Source organism: Falco punctatus (assembly GCF_963210335.1).
Source record: "Falco punctatus genome assembly, chromosome: 9".
NCBI lineage: Eukaryota > Metazoa > Chordata > Aves > Falconiformes > Falconidae > Falco > Falco punctatus.
The window spans coordinates 36496082-36520304 of record NC_137589.1 but is presented as its reverse complement, the minus strand read 5'-3'; the positions used below and the strand labels follow the sequence as shown (position 1 = coordinate 36520304).

At 37.7% G+C, this 24223-nt stretch overlaps 2 protein-coding genes across 2 annotated transcripts in view; both read right to left on the bottom strand.

The window, feature by feature from the left end:
* Positions 1–24223, bottom strand: part of LOC308070027 (pancreatic lipase-related protein 2-like) — a 182092-nt gene that overhangs the window by 48298 nt on the left and 109571 nt on the right. The gene's annotated exons all lie outside the window — the stretch shown is intronic.
* The window catches only part of CCDC172 (coiled-coil domain containing 172), a 52058-nt gene continuing 27987 nt past the window's right edge, over positions 153–24223 (bottom strand). The window contains exon 7 of the mRNA XM_080403280.1: positions 153–22693. Within this exon, the coding sequence (XP_080259406.1) occupies positions 22579–22693 (115 nt within the window). The 3' untranslated portion in view covers positions 153–22578. The remainder of the gene's footprint in view (positions 22694–24223) is intronic.

The window sequence follows — 24223 nt, the reverse complement described above, 5'->3', positions numbered from 1 at the left end:
CTCATCCAGCCTGGCCTGATCAACTGAATTAAAGTGATTCTTAAAAGTGCTAGGTACAAAAACTTTTCCAGGCTTTTTTTTATTCTGCCTTTTTTTTTCCCCCCTGCTTTTTTTTTTTTTTCCATAGCTAGCCTTGAAAGGTTAATTTCTTCAGATGCAGACTGTAGAAGCAACTAGATCCTTGATCTCTGTGCTCCATAACCCTAGCAGAAAATTCAGAAGGAAGGTTAGTGTCTAGCTTAGAGAGTTTGTTTTTTTCATTTCTTCAGGACTAAGTTAGTCCAGTAAAATGTTGAATTATTCATGTTAAAATTCAAGTTATTTACTGCTCAATAATTAAAGTCTGTTATTAAGGTGCACAATGTTCGGTTAACCAGCCACCAATAGAATTCAGCAAATTAAAATCCTGACCAGGTCTTTGGAAGAAATGGTTAAAAGAAACACACCAAAAAAATCTGCTTCTGAGTAATCCTAGGTCACCCTGGCCAAAACTGGATTCTGTGGTAGTTAATAGGTGCTCAGAACTGTGATATAGAATCACATTCAAAGGAAGTGGATGCTTGGTTTTTATATCTCTAAGAATTCATAGGCAAACTCAGAAAGGCTGATTTTTCAGAATTTAAGGGCCCCACAGGAAATTAGTATCTAAGCTACATTACCTGCTTCTGATTTAATTCTTTTATATATAATATTGGACCCAAACCTCACTTCCTACTATCCTCATAATTTCTTCCCACTTCAGAAGGAGAGTTTACTGCAGAAACAGGTCACTCAAACTTTTAAACTAAACTAGTTGATTCAATAAATTATTCTCGTTGATGTGAATTCACAGATTTTACCTATTTAAAGTATTTTGGTGCATACACTCTCTAGGGAGCTCAAGAAATACATTCAGAAGCCTTACTGGAACTTGGTATGATAGTCCCAAAGGGTACCTCAATGCCCTGCTGCAGGATGGACTCCAGCAGCAGTCTGGTGGTGAAGATCTTAGAGCACTTGCAAGATTCAGTGATATTGCCAAGTTAAAATCAGAATGACAACATATTTAAGGGGTTTTGATTTTTCCTATGAGAGCCTCACTGTCTCATGGCCCAGATGCAAATGTCTACACGCAATTCTTATAAATCATCATTCCAGCTAGTCTTGAGAAGCAGCTGAAGTTTAATTTCTCTAGGCTTTTCTCAGAACACATGAAGTGATTAGTTAGTGACGTTCATGCTTCCTGTCAGCAGTCGTTGTGACACCACAGCTCTCCTCCAGTGTTTAAGACAAGGTTACTGGGAAAGCAAGGCAACATGATATTTGTAACTAATAAAGTCAGAGGATTCAGTCCAGCAGACAAGCATGAAATGGGTTTTCTATGCTAGTTTACTAATACCAGGAAAACTCATAGCTCAGCAACATTGTTAGATGTCAGCACTTCCGTGTTGGCTTCTAGAAAATGTCTTGCTTTATGGGGTTAACTACTTCAGTATTATTTGGCACCTGGGTAGGAAGGAGTAAGAAACAAAGTGCTGACTCTCCATTCCTTAAAAGTTCTTGAGAATTTCTCTTCCATGAATTTGTCCAAGCTGTCCTTGATCTCATGCACACTTCTAGCACACCCAGGGTTCTATATCAAACACATTGCAATTATGTAATTGTGAGAAGAATCATCTCATTTCACTTGTCTTGAGATATGCCAATGTCAGCTTGCTTTAATGCCCCCCCGTTACTAGCATGGAAGACAATTAACAAGTCATTTTGTATTTGCCTTCTCCATGATCCTCTTTGTTTTATAGACCACATTCACAGCCCCATCTCTTTCCCAGGCTGATTTCTCGTTTCCCCTCCTATGCCAGAGGATGTGGGGAAATGACTGCTTGTTCCATTCAGCTGGAGTAGATGAACATTAGTCTTTTGCCTTCCATTAACAAAAAACAGTATGGAAAATTCCTTCTGTCCTGAAGTTTTGTCAATGAATGTGTTTTCTTGAGGGGTAAAGTTGCCAAAGGTGGAGTAAGGTTCTTTCTGCAGCTCAACCACAGCTTTGTGCAGTCCCTCCTAAAAGCTCCCTTCTGTAGCAACATCTGCAGGAGAGGAACTTACATGATGAGGTACAGTGTGTATAGTGTTATGATGAAAAATAGGACTAATAGAGATAATTAATTTAAGTTATTGTGCAGGGCTGTTTATACTTTTTTTTTTCCCCCCTTTAATTTTAATTGTACCTACTTGTCATGTCTTAATCTGGAGAGTAAACTTTCTGGGCAGGGACCTGTCCATCTACCAACCTCTGCACATTGTGGGGCATGTATGAATAATTTGGGTAGTGTATGAATAATTTTTAATATAAGCAGTAGCAGTAATATAAAGGTCACCTTTTCCACCACATCGGTTGTAAGGCCCTCCCTCAGGAGCTAACACTTTTGAATAAAGAAACTTAAATACCAGCAAGTATTTTTCTATTCTTTCCTTTCTATTCAGTCTGCTTGGCTGCTGAAATAGATATGAAGGGATTATTATTCTTTTAATCTGCTGTTCCTTCATTGTGATCCAGCTTTTAATACTTATATTGATGCCAATCCCAATGGGATCACTCATAGAATAAAACACTTAGCTAGAGAGAGCACCAAATGTTAAGTTCCACTTACTTTTTATTTTAATACCATTTAAACTAACAGCTGTTGTGTGACTTATTCCTACCTCCCATGGAAGCCCACATTTTTTTCTTGTACTTCTTGAGGTGAGCTTGGAGGTATTACAAGATTTGATCTGTAATGCTCCTGACTATGTTTTGTCCCAGAAATTAAAATAGAGTGAAGCTGTTTAAGAGCATTTGCTCCTACCTGCTTTTCTCACAGCAATATGTATTTGCAGGGATGTGAGTGTGTAATTAGCTGTCCTTCATTCACAGCTTACCTTGCTGTGGTTTGCTGTATCACTTGCTGGCACTCCTGAGAGGGTGAGTGAGGAATGATTAAACTGCACAAGGAATACTGCAGGCAAATGTTCCCCTGAGTTTCATCTGGCCTTCTAATGTCTAAATCAAGAATCTATGCTGTCTAGCCTGGTTTCTCCTGGATGTATCTCGCATGTCTCAGTAGGTCTGAAATATCCCACTACCATGCTGCAAAGTTATTTAACTCTGTCAGTTTAAAGCTGCTAGAAAACTGGAGATCCATGTCCTGTTGATGGAAGAGAGCAGAGATTAACATCCTCTTTCATCGTTAGTACTGTTTAACTTTCATTTAGCAAAACTCAGTAACATCAACTTTAGATTGGTAAAAATGGGGAAAAAAGTCATATTTGCATAGTGCTTCAGTTAAAATATCCCTCTCCCTGAATCAGCTTAGAGAAGAAAAGGATTCCAGCAGTGTTAGTGAAGCTTGAAGCTTTCAAGCTTGAAGACATATATTTTATTATTTTCACATCATAATGGTGCAATTTCTAATAACCTTCTGGTCAGTAATAGGCTATGCTTGTCTCTACAGCAGCTACATGCAGACTGCAAGAGTCTAGGCTACATAGAGTCAGTCACTGATTGGATTCAACAGACCGATGTATACTGGGCAAGATCTGAAATTTGTGTCTTAATAAACAAAATAAATTTGTTCCTGAAGTTGTCTCAGTTTGTGTCAAACAGAATTCCAAGTGAATCAGCTTTTCATAATTTCTGTGATAAAACACTCTTGTGCTTGACACGTATTCTGGGGACAGCATCGAATTTAAAAGTATGAAATAAGGAACCGAAGAATGTGATATAAACAGAAAATTTTACATCTCCTCCAGCAAGGTGTTTTAAGACCTACAGAAATTTTGTGTGTTGATCTAAATTTCAGGATGTAAATTAGTTAACTACAGAACCAAAAAAGAAACAAAGAAAATAGTAAACCTTTGGACTTTTTCCTAACTGATTGCTATTTCATTCTTTCTCTCATCAGCCATCTAGCATGAAATTGTTGGTTTTGTACTTTTGAAAAGTTACAAATTATTTTAAGAAGAGACAATTAAAAAGGATATCCATATAAAATTGATTTCACAGATTAATGAGAAAGCATGGAATAAAGGTTCTAATCATAGCCATTTTCTACAGCCCTGTAGAATGCTGTGGTAAATGAATTGTAATTGATCATGATGAATTTTGTTATGCAGTTTAAAGATTACATGAAATGGTGGGATAGAAGCTCTATCTGAAGGCCTTTGATTATATATTTCTGAATTAAAGCTGGTGGTTATTAGTAAAATAGGAAGCCATCATTTATGAGATAATTGGGACAAATTCCCATCTGGTAGCATAATTACTGGAGCACTACGCCTGTAGAAGAAGTACCCTTATTTTTTTGGGGGGGTTGCTGTTTCTGTCTGAAATTAAGAAAGACATTTTATATTAAACAAGTAATATCAGCTTGTGGGATGTCTGAATTATTCTATGTTGATAAAATTATTTTATGTATTTATTTCTGAAAGATAGGACTAAAGATGGAGACATAGACATTCCACATATCCTAGTCCCTCACCAGATCTCCTCTGTATTTCAATCTTAATCAGGTTGTTAATATCCTTATATCTCATTTTTCTCAAACCATTAAATGACTGTAATTGTCAGAGCAGAACGGTCCATGTTTAAAAACGGATGATAAAGTCAATAGAATTATACTAATTTATACAAGGAGTTAGCTGTCCTTAAATAGAAACACCTAATAAAATAATTAAGCGGTTTGCTATTGGACCTTTGATGTGACATGTGGCCTGGTTTCTGTGGGTTTTCTTGTGTTATTTTGCAAGCGCTGGTTCTCTTCCATCAGATTTCCTTTAACTTCAGTCAAGTACAGGAGGTTTATGTCAAGGTGCTGTTATGTTTGTGTCAGTATCTTCAGGTTCTTAATTACCTGTGGTGTGCCGATACATGTAATGGTTTAATAAAACTGTGTATTGCTTTTGTAGCACCTTCTACGCTTGCAGCCTGATCACAGGTTTGTGTTTGTCCCTGATTTGTGACTTAACTGGAGAGGAGCTTTGAAGTTGGAGATTAGGCACATGATAAGCTACAGATTTCTTCCTCAGAAGGACCCCGGGAAGGGGCTGGCAGAAGGAGCAGCAGTCCATGGATGGTTCCTGAGGTCTGCTTGGTGCCTTTCACTGGCTTTGCTACTCCCTGTACAAAAGGATGACCTATGTTTTATCATATTTGCTTGTGATACAAGCCTGCCTGTAAACAGGAAGGCTTCTTTATTTTGCTTTTAAATACTGCTGTTACTCCAGTCAGTTTGTTTTTTTGGTATACCTTAAGAATACTCTCAGAATTCTAAGATTTTGTGGGCCACTACTGGAATTAGGTTTTCATGAAGCACTACCTCAGCCTTCTGATGTTTTCAGAAGGTCTCTCAACACTCATCTGAGAGGGGCCAGCCAATACAGGGTAGACTATGAAGAAAAGTAAATAATTTATAGCATCTTTCTGTAAATGAAGTAATGAAAAAGCTACAGGATGGCATACATGTATTTTGCGGGTCAGCTAAATCAGTATCACAGTGAATAAGCTGTCAGAAAAATTGAGCACCATCATTTCAATTTTAAGCCTTTTGGTTTGAAGATTTGTTGGATAATTGTGAAGAAAACAGTCATGAGGAACAGAGAAAGTTCTTTAAAGGGCTACTCAAATGAGAGTTATGAGGCAGGGATGCAAAGCACAAAGTCATTTTAAGCCTGAGGAATGTGGGAGTGGGATGTTGCAATTGGCACAGTGTGCAACATATAAAGGCATTACCACACTGATTAGACCTAGTAAGTTTAACTGGAATATTTCATCATGTGAGTCCAACCCAACTTCTTTTTAAGACTGCTGAAGTTATTGCCATTGTTTTCAATAAGCAAGGATAGAAGCTAGCATTGCAGTGTTGATTTCAGGGTGTATATTGTTGTGGTTTGTATCTGAGGTGCATACAAATGTCTGAAATAATGTCAGATTTCAGTAATATTTCAGTGATCTGTTACTGGCGGGCACTAAATGCTAAGTGTGTAGAACTGCAGAGTGAAAAGCTTTAGAACTGGTTTCTGTGTGGGCTTCATGCTTCTGAAAACCAGTTGGACGATTTGTGAACACATCACTTGTAGATAATTGCAGCATGCAGGTCTTGGGTTTTCATGGAGCTGTGCCTGTTTTAGGATTATTTATCAGTTAAATCTTATAAAAAGAAATTACTGTTTAGGCACCTTTCTAAGCTGCATTTTAACAACTATGTGACAGAGAGATAAAGTCTTCAAGTGGCAAATAAGGGCTTCTAGGCTATTAGTCCTCCTCAGTCTCATGACTGCACATGTTACAGATGCAGCGTATGGTCAGTTTGTGTGTGCAGAGCAGGTACTTGCTTCCTGGGTGCACTGGAGCACATTAGATGTGCTCTGCACCATGCATGTCTACATCCTCGTCTCCTCTGCGAGATGCTGTGACTTCGCTGTGGACATGCTAACCATAGACTGATACAAGCAGCGCGGGTATACACAAAGGACGGGGCACTGGTTATTGTCATTTGCAACACTAGCAATATACAACATACGTAAACATTTTAAACAACTGGTCTGGGGTTTTGTTATTTTCTCTTTTCTACCAGCCTTCTGTTACTACAAGCCAGACTACGGTTTAAGTTGGTTGAGATGTATGTAAAACACCTAATGGTCAAAGCTAGAATTATCAACGGTTACAAGAGGTGACAGCCAAACGACGCTTCGGCTGCATTAGAAATTTACTGCAGCCATTGCCAGACTCACCAGAACCACTGCCACCACTGAGACAAACCATTTTGTCTTGCTCAGCTGCAGTGTTTCACTGCTGGGGGTCATGTGCCAGGCACATCATCATCTCACGCTCTATTATTCATAGGCAACACAGATACGCTAGGCTGACTCTGTCCAGGCAAAGGAGAGCCTTGAGGACCCATTCAGGATGAGAAAGCGCTGTCAGACAGGCAAGTCAAATCCGAGAGCCTGCGTTTTTCAAAGTCCTTGGGGCTACTGGTGATGTGAACAGCAGTCAGAGCCTGTGTCAGGCATGATAAAAAGTCAGGGGTCTCCCGACAGACTGCTGCATCACCTCCGGCTGCTGCAGATCTCAGCCCAGTCATCTCACGGGCATCACAGCCTGGCCTGAAAAGATGGAGCATCTGGCCAAGAAATCAAAGGCCATCCTCAGTTGCTGGCAATTTCAGGGGTTCTGAGAAAATTATGTCTTTTCTTCCTCTGAAAGGCTTCCTGCTAGCCTCGAAAACATGCTTCAAAGGGATTGTTTTTCATGGCTTTCATCTAACTGCTGTCACTTCTTTAAGTAATAATTCTCCCTTTGCTATAAAATATAAAACTTACCAGGTGGGGTAAGCTAATCCTTTTTTTTTTTTTAATTTGCAATTTATAACACAAAATGAAGGCAATAAGGAAGTTAAAGGCCTTTTTTTTGCCTTTTTAGTATGACACTTGTTGTAATAACCGGAAGTGCATTCACTGGCATGAAATCCAAAATACAGTGGAAATGGTACTTCAGAGTTCTCGGCTTTGTATTTATAGATTTTCTATGCTGTGCCTTTCTCCCAGTAGCATTTCATCATTGAAATTTTTCTCATATCCTGCAGTAATACTTTACAAACTCCTGAAATTTAATAATCCAAGTTATTATTTCTTATGGACTATGCACGTGTGTGCCTTTTAACAGGTGTAGCGAACTCAGTGTATGTGAGTCTGCATGATACATGAATGAGGAATATACTGGGCATAATTTTAAATGCCATTGAAATTGAGTAATTCAAGTGATAAAAAGAGAGAATTGTCTTCAGACAGCTGCAGAATCTGAAGACAAAGAATGAGTTAAGTATGTGTTTTCAAGATTTACACATCCCTTCTCTCCGTTATGTAAATGCTGATTGCAGGAAGCTCTGGGACCAGAGGAGAAGCAGTTCCAGCCCTCCCAGCCTGTGAGGAGCGCATGCAAGACTGCCATTTGCTATGGTCAAAAAAGTCATGGCACATTTGCTATCCCATTATAAGATAAACTGATTTCTTTTAGTAAAGAAACATTCCCCATGCCCTGCCCGTAAAGTACTAACAATGAACAACTTCAGAACAGAGAACTGCAGAGGAGTAACAGTCTGTTACTGAAACAGCAAAGAAAATGAACCGAGTTCTACCTGTCTGTGCTATAAACATTCCTTTGCCTCAAACTGACGCAATATATACATTTAGAGAATTTATACAGGAGGATAATATGCCTCAAAAACCGATTATTTTGTGAACAGAATCAGGGTCTCATTTTATTAGAGGGCTCCCTGAATAGCTGAGACGTCCTTCCAGAGTTAGCTGGGTTAATATGTGAATGTCTATCTGTAGTTTCAGTTGATTTGCAAAGACACTCTGATCCCTAATTATACGTGATGATTCATCTAGATTATCAGCCCCAGGAAGGAATGCTTTCTGTTTCTCAGGCTGGGGTCTGTGCTCTGGCAATCCTCTCATTACATATGGGGGTGAGACCCAACATGCACCATTCCTTTTCACCTTGCAGTCAGCTGGGTTGAAAATGATGCTTTTGTCAAATAATGATTTTGGGGGGGATAAATTAAGTGTATAATGTGGTAGCACTGGGAATACACTCTACTTTTGTAACCAATTTGCATTACTGATGTTCCTAGGAAGCTTTGCTTGAGGCAGGAGTGCATAGTGCCAGGCCTTGCATGAGTACCATGTCAAGATACTTGCAGCTAATCTTGCTAAATTAGAAGGAGTGACCAAGTCAGCAATTCCCACCTCTGGAGTCTGCATTAACTCAAAGCTCCCCACCTGAGACACAATGGCATTCCATGAGTCTGTGAGACACTGGGACTACCATGGAGGTATCATTTTATTAATACTGGCATTTTCAGATCAATTCACTATCTGTCTAAAAGGAAAATACTTCAAAACATCTACATAAAAATAATTTGCAAGTAGTTTTTATTGTCAGACACTAATTTCAAACCAGTATCTAAGGGCCTGAAGTACTGAAACACTTAATGAGGGTTTAGAAATGATAAAAAAATGTAACAGGCATGTATTAATCAGAGCAAGACACTCTTGTGAACTTGATGGTTTGGGTCTTGACATGTGCTTGGAGTTTCCTATGAGGCTAATAAGTATAATTACACTTGTAGAAACACCTCCGCAGAGCAAGCATTTTACTACTCAGGACAGGATCAACAACCACCTGTACATATTCTATGCAGGAGAAAAAAGCTCAGAAGTTAATACAGAGGGTCATGAAACTCTGGGCAGTTTTGCATGTACCTTTTAACTCAATTTGATAGTGTCATTTCCACCACCCTTGCTGCCGGTTACTTGCATCACAACAGCACCTAGAGCTACACAGACATGAAAGGGAAAGATCTAGGTCCTGATGCAGCCAACAGCAGAAATAAATAGGAGGGATGGAAGAAGCAGAGACCGACAGTGATGAACCAAGCAAAGAGTGAGACAGTTGACAGTAGTCTTTACTGCCTACCCCATTAGCTGCCAGGAGTTAATGGGATTCTCTAGGTAAAGTTACGTTGCAGTGTCTCTTAGAAGGATTTAAAGGAAGCAGAGATGACAACTGGTCTGGTATTTTTGTCCTTTCGTATTTACTGTTCAATGACATTATTCTAGCTCATACCTGTGTTCTCACACATTAAAAGTTAAAGCTGGTTGAATTTTTTTGAGAATTGGAATTAAACCTTAAATTAGATGTGCTACAATTTCCTGCTACTCATGACTGAACAGTAAAACTGTGATGCCTTGTTTCCTTGCAAAAATTACAGTGAGAAACTGTATGTTGAATTGCTCAAAAAAACCCCACCCCCACCCCGGAAAAAAAAAGAAAAAAAAAAAAGGGACAAAAAGGACAAATCTCTGAAAACTACCTTTCTGGTATTGAAGCAGATCCTCTTTGAAAATAATATGCTGCTAGTCAATGGAGTTCACATTCTACTGAAGCACCATATTTGAAACTAAATAAAATAAAAGCTAGGAGTGTTGGCAAGTAGATAACAATGTTGGCATGCGATCATATATACCCATATGGCTGCTGCATGTTGTTTAGGATGTAGCTAGGTATCAGAACATTTGAGATCTTTGAAGTGGCATATACAAGTGTATCCATACAGGTGGCATATATTAGTATCTTCTATCAGGTAGAGAATTGCAGTTTACGTTATTTGAATCCCCAAAAGGTGTTAAAAGCTCTGTTTATGTGCATTTGGTTCAACAGGAGTAAGTCAGACCCAGAGTAGCACGATCTTCAAATATGTCTGATTTCTTATATCATATTTGCTTGAGTATTCTCTGAGAAGCACTGGCATGAATCATTTGCTTTAAATAATTGTATTGAAGATATAGCTGGAGATAACTGTTAAAAGGATTTTCACTGATCTGTTGGTTCAGATATTTTCCCTGGAAACTTGAGAAGGATCCTTCTCATGGCATTATTATTATTGTTATTGTTTTATTTATTTGTACTATTTTGTTTGATAAAATTAATAAGAATATATACTGATTTGATGAGTGTTTGTTTTCACTGGTTCTGGCATTGTTACAGCCAGAAGCCAGAGTTAAGGTTTACATTTCTGAGTGTGCGCAGAGGCAGATAATGTCCTCTGGTGAGAGTCTGCATGTTTTGGGCTTTTTTCATTGATGATTTTTCTTTACAGCTGGTTACCTAAGGGAAGTGAACTAACATAACTCTTTCTCTACTTAGTTGCACAACTTTGTTATGCTCTTTGAGCTGCCCCAATCACTGCTGAGCCAACAATGCCAGCCTTGATTTGTTTGTTCACTTCTCCTGCAGTGCACATCCTACTAAGCCACTCCTAGTCCTAGAACTTGAGCTCAGTGTCTGCTCTCATCACCTCTCCCCTTCCTACATGTCACCTACACATTCCTCTGCTTTGGTTCGGGTGTAAGTATCATAAGGATGCACTCAGCTCCCCTCAGGGTGACTGTAGCCTTGCTACAGGAGCATCGTTTGCCGTCCCTCCATCACGCAGCTGGGCTTCCTGCTTGTGACTGAAAGGAGATTTTGGGCTCTTGCCATGTATCTGCTTGTGCCATGTGGCACCAGTTCACTTCCAGGTGCCATAAATAAATGTGAATGCTCTACATTTACAGGTGATAATTTTTGTGCCAAGGTTATGTCTGTGCCTACCTATATAAAACTTGCATTGAGCTCTAGTGGAGCATCCTGGCTGCCGTTATGCATGTGGGGTCATATCCGGGGATCTGCTCTCAAGTCTCTGAACCTCAACGAGCAATACTACAATGGGGTGTTGGAATGGAGCCACCATCAGAGAGGTAAATTTGAGCCATTTTGGTGATCATATACATATTTTCAAAATTTAGTGTGTTCTGAATTTGGTGGTGATGCTCTCTAGTGGACAAGTTTGAAAAATCACGAGCATCTGAAAGATGCCCAGTAAAACTCTGGTGCTGGGGGTATGGGTAGGTAAGGCAATCAAACAAGAAAAGTTTCCTAAAACAAGTGAGTGAATTAAGAAACCTTGGAATGAACAAATCTTTTTGAAGGAGCCTAAAAAGGATTAAGGGACTGGAAAAAAGGATTAGAACCCATTTATATTTTGGTCTCCTCCTTGTGTATGTAGTTTGTAAGTATTAAGGAAGCATTAAGATACACCACATGTGTTTGTTATAGATGTACAGGCATGAATATGGGACAAGGTTAAGTTGTATTTCTTTTTTGGAAGTCAATTTCTGAAAAATCTCTTCACTTTTTGGTATTTACTACTACAGTCAGCTTAGCAGCTTCTCCTAGGTAAAGTATTTCTGGTTAAACGAAAAAGCACTGCAGGTTTTTTTTAATGAGCATCACAACTGTTACTGTTAATCCCAGACCATTTTCTCATGAGGCGCAAGTTCATACTACCACCTAGTGCAATTCATGTTTCAATGCAACTGCATTATACTGTATGAAGTCTTTATTATTAATTAATTCCTCTGAATAATTAATCTAGCTGATGTACTTGTTGACTATAGTAATAACTCTGTATTAATGCTTTAATTTAACTAATATTAATGGAAGAAACAGAAACAAAACATGATTGTTTTTCTACCTCTAAGTCTTCTATAAATGGTACACCGACTTCCATGCTTTAGCTGCCTATTTTCTCACATGTATATAGTAATTTGAAGATATTAGTCATTCCCCTAGCACAGTAATACACACCTACACTCCTGCTGAATTATGCAGCTGTGGGTTTATATGAATGAACAGTGGCTGGTTTGTATGAGCACCCTGTTAATATTTGAAGTGTAATTTGGAAAAGGAGAGTAGATTTTCTTGATCTCATGCTGTGGTATGTAAAACCACAGTAAATCTCTAAGTTCATAAGTATTAGCATTCTGATCTTAACAAAGAACGGTATGGATTAAACAGCTAGTGTGGCTAATTCCTTCCATGTAGTTACTACTTTGGTGCCATTCTACTTCTCTCATTAAACAGTCTATTTTTTTAAAGGTATCCTCAAAAGATATAGGGATTATTTAAATAAAATTCCTAAAGGCCAAATGAAAAGTTGGTCCTTAGTATAAATACATAATAATTAATATATGTGAAAACAATGTCCATTTGAAAGGGGTTTGAGTGGGTTTTTTTATATTGGAACCTTAATTTTGTCATTATTAATGAATTATTTCACAGTCACAAATGGATGTTGTCATCATTTTTAAAAAAAGTAGTTATCCAAGTTGATGCTTTCAACTTGTGTTGGTTATTGTGTTTAATTCTCCAGTCCTATTTCAATGCTCTGTCAATAAGAAAAATAATAAAAAATGTAGCTAACAGAGTGCAGCAGAACTTTCTCTAATACTAGCTGTATTTGCCCTTGCTAAAGATAGAAAATGTACACTTATTTCATATAAAGAGATAAAACAATATATTAATAGGAGTTCTAGCTAAACTCTGAAAGAATGAAATATATTTTAGTTTAATAAACAAGTATTTTTTCCAGGCCTCCTCTTTTTATGTATCTCTTTCATTTGAGAGATACAGATCTAAAGAGACCAGAAGGATCAAACCCCCTGTAAATACAGAAATAACTGAGAAGTTTCACTAACTTAGAATTCCAGTGTGATTTGGGCAAAGGGATCTCATCTACATGAAAAGCCAAGTCTTTAAAGCTTAGGGAACAGACTTAGAGGGCCAAATTTGTGGTTGTTGCATAATTTCTTGGACTTTAGTGAGACTGGAAAGTGTTCAAATATGAGCAAAATGCATAATTATAAGCTGCAATATTGCAAGTATATAACTATAAGCTATACATACCTTTTCTGACAGAGTAAACTCTTCTAAGAGAAACGTCAAATATGGTGTTACAGTTTGCCCATCATCTCAGCAGTGGCCCATTCTGTAATACGGCATCACTGGTTTTACTTTTGTTATCAGGCTTCCATGGCAGGCAGCTGTGGCTATAGATTTACGTTAGGAGCTTGAGAGGAATGAAAGATTATGACTGATGGTCTTACAACTCCGGGTGGATTTTCTCTAAGATTTTGGGGCAGTGATCCCAAATACACATTTCAAATGGACCCCTCAGGTTGATTAATATTGCAGCATTTAAAATGATGCAGAAAGGGCAAAGAGCTTCAATATATTGTGTTTGGAAAGAAGCATGTTAATGCACCCATTCCGCTGAATTCATTAACAAGAAAAGAAAAAAGAGTATGTGTCTGCTAGGGATAAGGTTTTTTTGAGATGATCAAGTCTGGATCATTCACACCTGAAAGTCCATAAAGAAAACACCTTTGACTGAGACACTTCACACACACCAACCAGCTTTTGAAATTAATTTTGGAGTGCTGGGGAAATTGTGGGAGCCCGAAAGCTGTGAATAGCTTACAAGTATTTGAAAAGAACTTGTAGCTAAATGGCCTGTTAACCTGACATGAATGCCAGGTGAAATAGTGGGAAATGGCAAAGAATCTTAGTAATAAAGAATTAAATTATAGGAATACAATTAATGCTAATCAGCACGTTTTTATAGGAAATAGGCCTGATTTAACTCTTCAAGAGATTACAAATGTAATCATGCTGTGTAGATGCCATAGACTTTAACTGCTGGAAGACGTTCAGTTAGCACAATGTACTACTGCTCATTTACAATAGCTGGCTCTGTAGCACATACAGTCTATAAGCAACAAATTAAAATCTGAAACTGATGGCTTTGAAAATAATGCCAGTGAGGAATAATCATCCAGTGAGGCTGTTTATAATTGTGTCTTCCAAAGAAGGGTGTTCAAACCCAAGTGATGCAGCAGTTTTATGCATAAACTGGACCAAAATAGAAAATTGCCATGGATAACATACACAGATGACACAGGGGTTGACAGCATGATAGATAATGATACTGAAATTCCACAGAGTATCATGGATAGTTTAGTAAACAGAACAAACCCATGCAATTAGCTACTGGTTTAATATATTCACATGTGGAGCTATGTGTCTGAAAATAATCTAGTCTATAAGTATAGAGGAGAGGACAGCACCCTTGAAAACAGCAACTTTGGAAAGTGCTTGTAAATCATCTTGAACAACTGAGTCAACACAGACTTCTAAAGTGATATGTGAGGTAAAAAGGATTAACAAGATTTTGTAAATCTATTCAGGAAGGCAGTGTGTAGGAGTAGGAAGGCAATTTTACATTTATATAAGCACTGATGAAGCCAGTACTAGAATATTGCTTACAGGTCAGGTGTCAGTGCTTCTAACAGTGGGAGAAATGGAGAAGGTGTAAGAAGAAAGCCACAAAGATTATCTGAGCACTGGAAAAATGCCTTACTGTGAAGGACAGAAAGAATGCAATTTGTTAAGCTTATCCAAGAAGAGTCTGAAAGGTAACTTGATTGTAGCACGGAAGTACTAATGCAGGGAGAATATACCATGTATTTAAAGGCTTTTTTAAGAAATAAGAAAAAACCAAGGACTAGAAGCTACCACCAACACATCCAAACTATCAATTAGACAAAGATTAGCATGCCAATTTGTCAGCAGAACACTTGTGATGCATCTCTGGTGTTGGAATCTTCAAACAGAAGCTGTGTTCCTTTCCAAAAGATGGGGTTTTACCTGGCTAGATTATTGGTCTCAGGCTCACAGTATGATTCCTCCTCCTTATATGCAATATAGTTTATTATATTCCTACACTGCACGATATTTATTCTATTTTTGCACAGAAGTAGTGTGTGCTTAGACATAGATGATGCAAGTATGTTAATGGTAATATTTCCAAACTCACTGTGTATAAAACTGAGGAAAAATGAAGCATATAGCACCAGCAAAAAATGTTTTCTGATTGCAATTATAAAATGTTAATTGTCATACAAGAGGGAACTTTTTTTTTTATTAATATGAAAAAACCCACTAGATGGCACTGAAACATCCCTTTACAAATCTTTTCACTTTTGACTGATAGCCTGATTATCCAAATCTTTTAATCAAGAGTAAAAGGAATTTATGAACCATAGCATGAAGAATCCAAGGACATAAAATTCTGATATTAGACAGGGTGATTTTCTTTCTTTCTGTTTGTTGTGCACAATATACTGTTCACTGTTTAGTTTATGGTTATCTGAATTATCTTTATGCACTTAAATGGAGACTTTGTTTAAGGGAACTTAATCAGTACCAAATTATATCAAATGCTCCTTAGAATACAGAATTGAACACCATTCCAATCCATAGTTTGATTTCTGGCTAGGCCTTGTTCTCTTCCCACTAGAGTAAATTTAGTTAAATAAATTACAGCATTTTCCTATTTTAAAGTGAAATAGAGGCTATGGGCTCCTCTCCGAGTAGGACATGGCAACAGAACTGCCTGGAAGTTTATTAGCACACAATAACAAGAATTACTGTAAACCCCAAGAAATACGCTGTGTACTTATAAAGACTCTTTTCTGGCACTTCATCTACCTAATAAATTACATATATGTAAAACTGATCACCGTAGAGCTGTTCCTTCCAAACAAATAGGCGTTGTCTTTAAATACTCAAGACATTAAGTGGGAAGAAACAAATCAGCTCCTACTTCACATTTTTCACACTTACAAAGAAATTTTTAAGTTCCTCAGCTATTCAGGTTGACAGACTGACGCTGAAGGGAGCAATCACAGGGGTAGTGAAACTAACCGCGTCTGGGAGTCACTTGGCTGAAGAAATGCAGAAGGTATATAGTTAAGTGTAACATATCTAGTGTTTCAAAATTGAAAGTCATGCAGTATTATACTTTCTGATACAATTTCAGTCAAAAAATAAATGAAATACATGCTTGCTGCTAATGACAATCTCATGCTGAAAACACATCCCAATCTCATGTGTATCAGCAGAGTGACGGGAGGTGATGTGGATGGATGGATGTGCCTTGAGTTTGGCCCTTCAGAGAATCAGAGCTAGCAGCTACTTTGCTTGGAACTCAAAGTCTGTAAGTGTTTTTGACAGTTGGGGCTTTAGGAGATCTACCAGTGAGCCAGGTGAGAACTGTCCTGTAGATGAAGGTATTACTAAAGTTTATTGTTTTTCAGCCCATATTCAAGATGCTTTGCTACACAAAGGGCTATTAACAGCAGCCATGTATCAAGAATATATAAAAAAATCTAAAAACTTGATAAATGCAGTCCCCAAAATTCACCAGATCAACAACCAAATAATTACAAAAGTCATTTGAATAAGGGGCTGACAAATCCTAGCAGACACAATAAGAACGATGGGAATTTGGAAGTTTGGGCTATCACTAGACTGTATAAGCACTGCATGTCAGCTCCAATCAGTAAAAGCACCAGAGCCACTATTACTGCTTACTCAACTACTCTATTGACAAGCAAGGCATAGTTGTTAGACAGTCAATTTGATCCTTTACCCACTTAACATACTGTAGTAGCTCATTTAATTTCAGCAGAGGACTGGAACTATTTTGCTAGTCCTCTTTACCCAGTATCTGTTTATTTGATTGTCATCCTTGGAAATGGGTGTGCAGCACACCTATTAAACCTGATATCTTTTTCATGGAAATCACGTGGAGGTGTTTTATCTTACTATAAGCTTCAGGACAGGTCCACATCTATTACTTCAGCTCAGTCAGTGGTAAAATCCTTCCTCGTGTTACAAATTGCTGTCAAACCAAAGCTGACTGTGGTAAGCCTGTTGGCTTGCTACACCAGAGCTAGTGTACTAAGTTAGTATGAGTTTAAACCTGGACCAACATGACAATATAGATACCCATTTTTGCATCCAAATTCATATTGACTGGATGCTAGGTATCAGAGCAGAAAGACGCAAACTAGTACATACACACACAGGTACACACACAAAGCTATTCTAAATATTAATGTCTGTAACTCCTATTACATAGGAAGATAGAGTATTCTACATCTGATTGACTCTGCAGCAGAAATGTAGTGAATGGCAAATCCAAGAGCAGTGCTATTTTTTCTGTTGAAGGACAAGGAGGATGTGCTACAGATAGGTAGGAGTGCTGGTCAGGTATGGCATCCTTCAGCAGGGAGACGGTGCTGGAGCACGCCTTTTCTTTCTGGTCTTCCCTTGCTATCATTTTTGTAGGATACGTGCTCACAGGTTCACCACTACACCTTTGTGGCACGGATTGGCCTTGCAGGTACTTTTCTTACCCATTTTTGATCTATGCATGTAATTCAGTTACAGGTCTTAAAGACAAATATTCCTTTCCCTTGGTATCTAATTTTTATAGATTAGTCAACTGCCAGACTGTCAAGCTCTACACAGGCAACCAGCCCTGTAGCTGGAGACCGTCAGTTGCCTCAGTGACTGAGGACCCCACAAGCTAGATCAGCTGAACAACATGTGATCTCAACTGATAGTTTGCCTGCTGTGTCATACGTACAATTTTTTTCTCACTGACTCAGCCTGCCATTCAGGTACAGGTACTTTCTTCAGTGTGACTTTTTTTTTTTTCTTGCTGTTCTTCATTTTATAACATTAGTTTGGCACTATTACCAATTCAATTATATTTACATCAACCAGTTAGAGACAATTTATGTGGGTTCTGTTGCATTAGCTAACAGTAAATTTATTGTGGTCAGATACTGCATTGGTTTTCTTGGTAGTCTTTGAATCAGCTATTAATAAATAAAAGAACATGAAAGTGTGGTAGATTAAATCCTTTTTATAAGAAAGAAAGTAATTGCATTTTGACATGCCCCACCCCTCCAGTGGTAGCTGATCCTCGCTTCAAGAGCAGGTACGTATCTGTGTAAGTAACATTAGGTCCTGGGGGCACTTTTATGCAGTTAAGCTGTATCTTTGCTGTGGTTTGTGCTGTCTCCTTGCCTGTTGGGTATTGAGGTCTGACCATGACTTTGGCATAGTGTGTGCCCCAGTTTCTTTGGCTCCTGAGCTTGGTTTGTCCTTGCTTTACCTCACAGCTTGTTAAGGCTGACTTGTAAACCCATAAACTTGTGGATTCAGGGTTCAACAGGCTTTCTCTTTTGGGTCTCTGTGGTCAGACCTTACTCACCATGGCTGGTAAACTCTTTCTGAAAGTTCAGTGATTTTCCCCAAGCCTATTCATGTCCGTTGCCTGGCTCAATTATTTTCCTATTAGATTTTTTTTTTTCAAATAGATCTTGGATTTTCCATTGCAGCAGTCTCTTTGTATTAGGCTGCTACTGGGAAGTGCCTTTTACAAAGCATGGCTTGGAACTGTGATTTGATGATGAGAAAAAATCAGGCTGTTCAGCTCTGTTTTAGGAATGTGGTCACAGCAGAGGAGAGGCACTATGGTGTCAGTGTAAGCCTGAGATAAAACTGCAATTCATCAAGTCTTTTGTGAAGGATGTAGGACTTGATGCTTGTCAAACCTTACCAGGTAAAAGGTAAATTTAGCAATCGAAAGTATTTGTCTCCCTTTAAAAATGAGGGAGTTTTTATCTGTTGATCCTTAAAAGCAACTGTTCCCAGGTCCAATAGGGAAGCATGGCTGGTTTTCCCTCAGATTTTTTTTTCTCTAGAATAATAACCTTTTTCTTGCACTGTCTTCCTATTTCTCACTAATTGCTTCAAGTATTTCTATGGTTCTGATTCATCTTTTTTGGTCATGAAAAGGGACAACTACTTCCTCTGGCCTCAGAGGTTCTGTTAGACTCTCATATGCAAGGCATATAACATATAATCTGTCCTTTAAAAAAAATATTCTTATTATGTCATCTGTGAAATAAATTATTCACAACAACTCTATGTATTTTAATGAAAATTTGGCAATGTTCTGTTCTTTAACATGTTTATTAAATGTGACAAAAGATTTGGTTCTTTTGCACTGATTAGTTAAAAGATTACTTCTCCCTGGTTTGAGAACTGTAAATAAAATCCACAAAACACAAACTTCTGCTTAATTCTTAGTGTATTCTGAACAGCAATATCATATTGGTCCCAAATTACATTATTCATAAGATAGTGGTGACAAATGTATTTTTACACTTGGAGAAATTAGCGTGGTTTACATTCAGCCTGCAACAGCTGGTTTAGTCTGGCATTATACTTTTTTCAGAGCTGTTGAGGGATTTGTTTAGCCCAACAGGATTTGTATTGATTTCTTTTTCACTTTGTTTTTTGTGAGTTTTATTCTTGTTTTGTTGTTGTATTGATTCTGAGAGCTTTAGCCATTTGAGTTATTACAAGTTTTTCTATATTTATGCTGTAATTCTACTACAATAATCAAGACCTTAGACCTTCACAGCTATTAAAAACCGAACAGCTCCCCAACAAACAAATAAACCCCCTCCCAAAAACTGAACTTGCAGCTGGTTTCCTGGAATCTGAAGTATCTCTGAAAAAGGCTTGCCATATTTCTTTTCTCAGATTTTTTTTAGGTGACTTAGGGGCATTAATTTATATTATTAATTGATAGTTACTGGATGCTATTGCTCATTCCACTTAACTGAAATGTGTATGTAGAATGCTGGTATAAGCCAATGAGTTATATTTCATATCATATCTGAGTATTTAATCTATGTGGACCAAACAACTATACAAATATGAGACCATTTCAAAAGAGATGTGAGAATTTTTGTAAATAAAAGCAAATTTAAGTGGATAAACCTAAAAATTAAAAGTAGGATTTTCCTGGTTGATTAACCAATACACTTAACATAAGCAAGCTCCCTTAAATGAATAAAATGATCAGGATAAACTCAGCCATCCTAGCAAATCCCAAATTTATATCTGTTTCCAGCAATTAAACCCAGAAATAGTACTGCTTTACCTGTCTGCAGGCACTCTGATACGCAACTGTATCATTTTGCAGTGTGCCCTGGAATTGATCAAAACCCAAAAGCAGTTGCCTAACCTTAAGAGTCAGACGGTCTCATAGAAATCAGAGGGACCCAGTTGTTTAGAATTAAGAACATCCTAAGAGGATCTGTCTCTCTTAGGGAAGAGAGGAAAAAACCCCACCTTATAAGGTTATCAGCTCCAACAGCACTGGTTATTAAGAATAATTTCAACCTCTTGGAATTATCCTAGTTAACCCAGTGGATCAGAATACTCTTTGATACCAGTGTTGCAGATCAAACCTTGCCAGACTTCAAACTGCAGCTGTGTCCCAAGGGGAGAAACTCTCCATCACAGGCAGAATTTGGTCAGCTTCCAAGAGTGATTTATTCCTTCCTTCTTAATAAAACATCTCTTGCAGTTATATGTGTGACAGACACTCTCTGGGGCTTGGAGAGCTCTGGGTGTATAAAAACTAGTGCTGAGCAATTATCCATCCCACCAGCCAGGTAGGAAGCAGATTTAAAATTATTTGCACACACAATTGGATGTGACGAGATGATGACCACAGAGTGGACTGAGGCTGAGCAGAGTGAATGTTTTTACACTGTCCTACTGTAAGCACCTGAATCATAAAGTCAGTTCCTACTGTGGCGTTGGGAACTGCTGTACCAGTTACAGATCTTACATGCTTGAATGAATATAGTTCCTTATTCAGTGGAAATTCTTCACCAGTTCTCTAGAATGTGGACTTTAATTTAGATTACGGTTTTATCTTTGCTGTCAAGTGCTGAAGGTAGCACTCAGTATTTTGTGGGTTGTGGGAGAGGAAGAAAAGACGTCTTCTCATGTAATCAGAAGACAAGCGCTAAGTAATGGCCTGGCTTACCACCAATGGAGGCATCTACAGCTCAGTAGATTTGGAAACCATTCCGGACTATCATGCAGGATATCATATCATCAGCAATCGTATCATTGCTGGAGCTGAGCTATTTCAGAGGGCTTGTTACAGAATTGCATTGTCAAAGTATAAAGTAAATAGCCACAGCTCCTGTTAAGTATTCCTTGATGTTAACAGCAGTCTTTCTTTCAAATAAGATCACATCACTACCTTAAAAATAGGAGAGTGTTCATTCTAAAAAATAGTACATAACGCTAGTAATACAGGAACTCAGCTGTATATGTTCTGGACTATGTACTGCCCATTCATGGGCAACAAAGAGGAAACTAAAGATGGATAGCTATTGAACTTGAGGATAAAACACAAAACCACCACTTTTAAATGAATAAACTTTTTATCTTAATGAAAAGTAAAGGCAGATACAAACTGTGGTTTAATCAGAAAAAATAGAAGCAAACCTGATAAAGCCTGTGTAAAATGGTTTTAAAGTACTCAAAGACTAGCTTCTATGACACTCTGTATCATATGCCACATGTTATTCACTTGTCTGAAGACTTTTTTTGTGATAGATTCTGGAAAAGAAAAGGAATTGAATTACAGAAAATTAAATCTAATGAGTTCAGTGTGTTCTTTACAGAGAAGTTTCTAAACATTGAGCTGTATTTTATGTTTCTGAAGTTTGACAAGCATGATAAAATTAACAGATAAAGTATAAGTAAGTTACACTCCTCCAACAGAAACTTGAAACTTATCATAACAGTCATGGGAAATTTGTATTACTTTTATTCTGCTATTGATGCTAGTGGCAGCTGCATCTTCATACAGCTTGATCAGGGACTCTGAAAGGAACCTTTAAAACCCCTGTATTTCAAAAAATGGGACTTCAAAATACTTTTTCTCTTTGTATTGTTACACAGACTGACAATCAAGAAATTCGAAGTGAGGATTGACATTTAGAAAAAAACACACTTTAATAAGTTTTTGTAAGAAATATGTGAGTAGAGAAAATAAAATATTACATAAAAGGATGTTATCATCATTCTATTTCTCCATATTCCCACTTTCTGTTTAACTGACAGCTGGAGGTAAAGATTAATTTAGCTCCTAAATGCATAATCTTTTGCAGCTTTTAAGAAACTAATGATTAGTACTAGTCCCCCAAATAGGTATTTGTTGTGCTAAAAATCTTCATCTTTAAATTCATTTCTATACTTCGCTTTTCTGTGAGAAATGGTACTCCTGGACAATTGGATATAACAGGCACAAACATAAGAATTGGAGTGCACCTGCAATGCAAGGTTGTTCGGCTGTGTACATAGTATGAAACCCTGCTTATCTAAAACCACTGCTAATCATCTTAAATTACACTTTTAAAGCTAAAATTCTCAAACACTTAAAACACATAACAAAAATGGCATACCATTTCCAGAATTTCAATTTCTGTTCGAAGAGTCTCACAGATACTTTCCCAATCATCATCTTTGTAATTTTCCAATTCTTTCTTAAGCCTGTGTCCAAAACAAAATACATTTTTGAGTCAGAGAACCATTGCTTGGGTAACTATTTTTTTGCAGCTTCTGTCCCAATTTTCAGTTTGACTTATGTGAGAAAACCCTCATCGATCTATCTGCATGATCAGGATTTTAGTTCTGTAATTGGCAGTCCAATACGTGGCTCTCCCACCATATGGCTGGATTTCATTCAGCACTGGCAGTTGTGACGGCAATGTGAGGGACTTCAGAAAATGGGTTTTTACAAAGTATAACTTGAATAAGTAAATTTCTGGACTATGTCATTTTCATAAATCATGAAAGATTTATGGCCTCATTAGTCGTCATTTTCTTATTTAAACATGGGAATTTGAATGTTGATACTTAGGAAGTACCATTTGTTACTGTTCTGACTTTCCCTGGGTATCTATGTGTAGCCACCAGTGGAGACAGAATGTTGGAGTAGATGGGTCCTCTGCCTGGCCCTGTGCAGCCATTTCTGTGCTGTCATTGCTTCATGCCCTGCACATACTCCACTGTTGTTGCTGCTATTCTCTCCCCGCTGCTCCTATTATTCCTCAGTGCTTACAGACTGTTTCCCAATAGTCTTAGCCAGGAATTCTCCAAATTTACTACAATTAGGACTAATTTTAATATAGTGATTTCTGCATTCAAAAAAGCATTAGTTCTGCTAAAAGGACACACCTAAACTTTGCACATCAGTGACTGTAGTACTTTAATATTTGGTAGGCCAAGAGTTATCTATGCCAGAGCTTTTAGTAGTCTGGTGAATACAAGGTGATGAGATTATACTGAGTCTTTCCATGGCTGTCGTAAGAAAAGCATAATGAGAAAGCTGAAGTTGCTTGCCCTTAATACATTTTCAGCAAACAATGTGAATATTCTGAGACATATAGACAGACTGAAAAAAAGGAAGAAAAGTAGATATTCTGCTTCTAATTAAATAGCAAAACTTATGCATCAAAGCAGGACCTTGTTTCTTCTGAAGTTAAGAGAAGGTAGCAACCATTCTTTCTTTTATATAATGTAATAGGGAATAAATTATTTAACCATATTATACAGACAGTGCACTCTTTAGCTGTCCTACTACATTGGAGTTTGTTTTCAAGACAAGAAAATGGCTTTATTAAAAGGTATAGCTTCATATGAGAGGAGCAGCTTAGTCACCATGCGGCATTAGAATAGCAGCATAAGGCTGGACTGTAAGTTAATTTTGCTGTTCCTGAGGAGAATATAAGTATCTCACCATCAATATGGAAACAGTATGGGATCTGTGTGTTTGTATTACAAAGGAGTAAATGCCTCTTCTTTCAGAAATATTCTTCCTGCATTCAAAATACATACAAGTGTTCAAACAAAAGAAAATTTTGAACTACACTTAAAGAAACAATATATTCACTGTACTGTAGTACATTGCCAGTTTACAGACCATTTTCACTGAGAGAAGTTCATGTCAAGGTCTAAGATCAGTTTCTGATCTTGATTAAATTGACTTCATTGCCTTGCCTCCTCATCTTTTTACGCTCT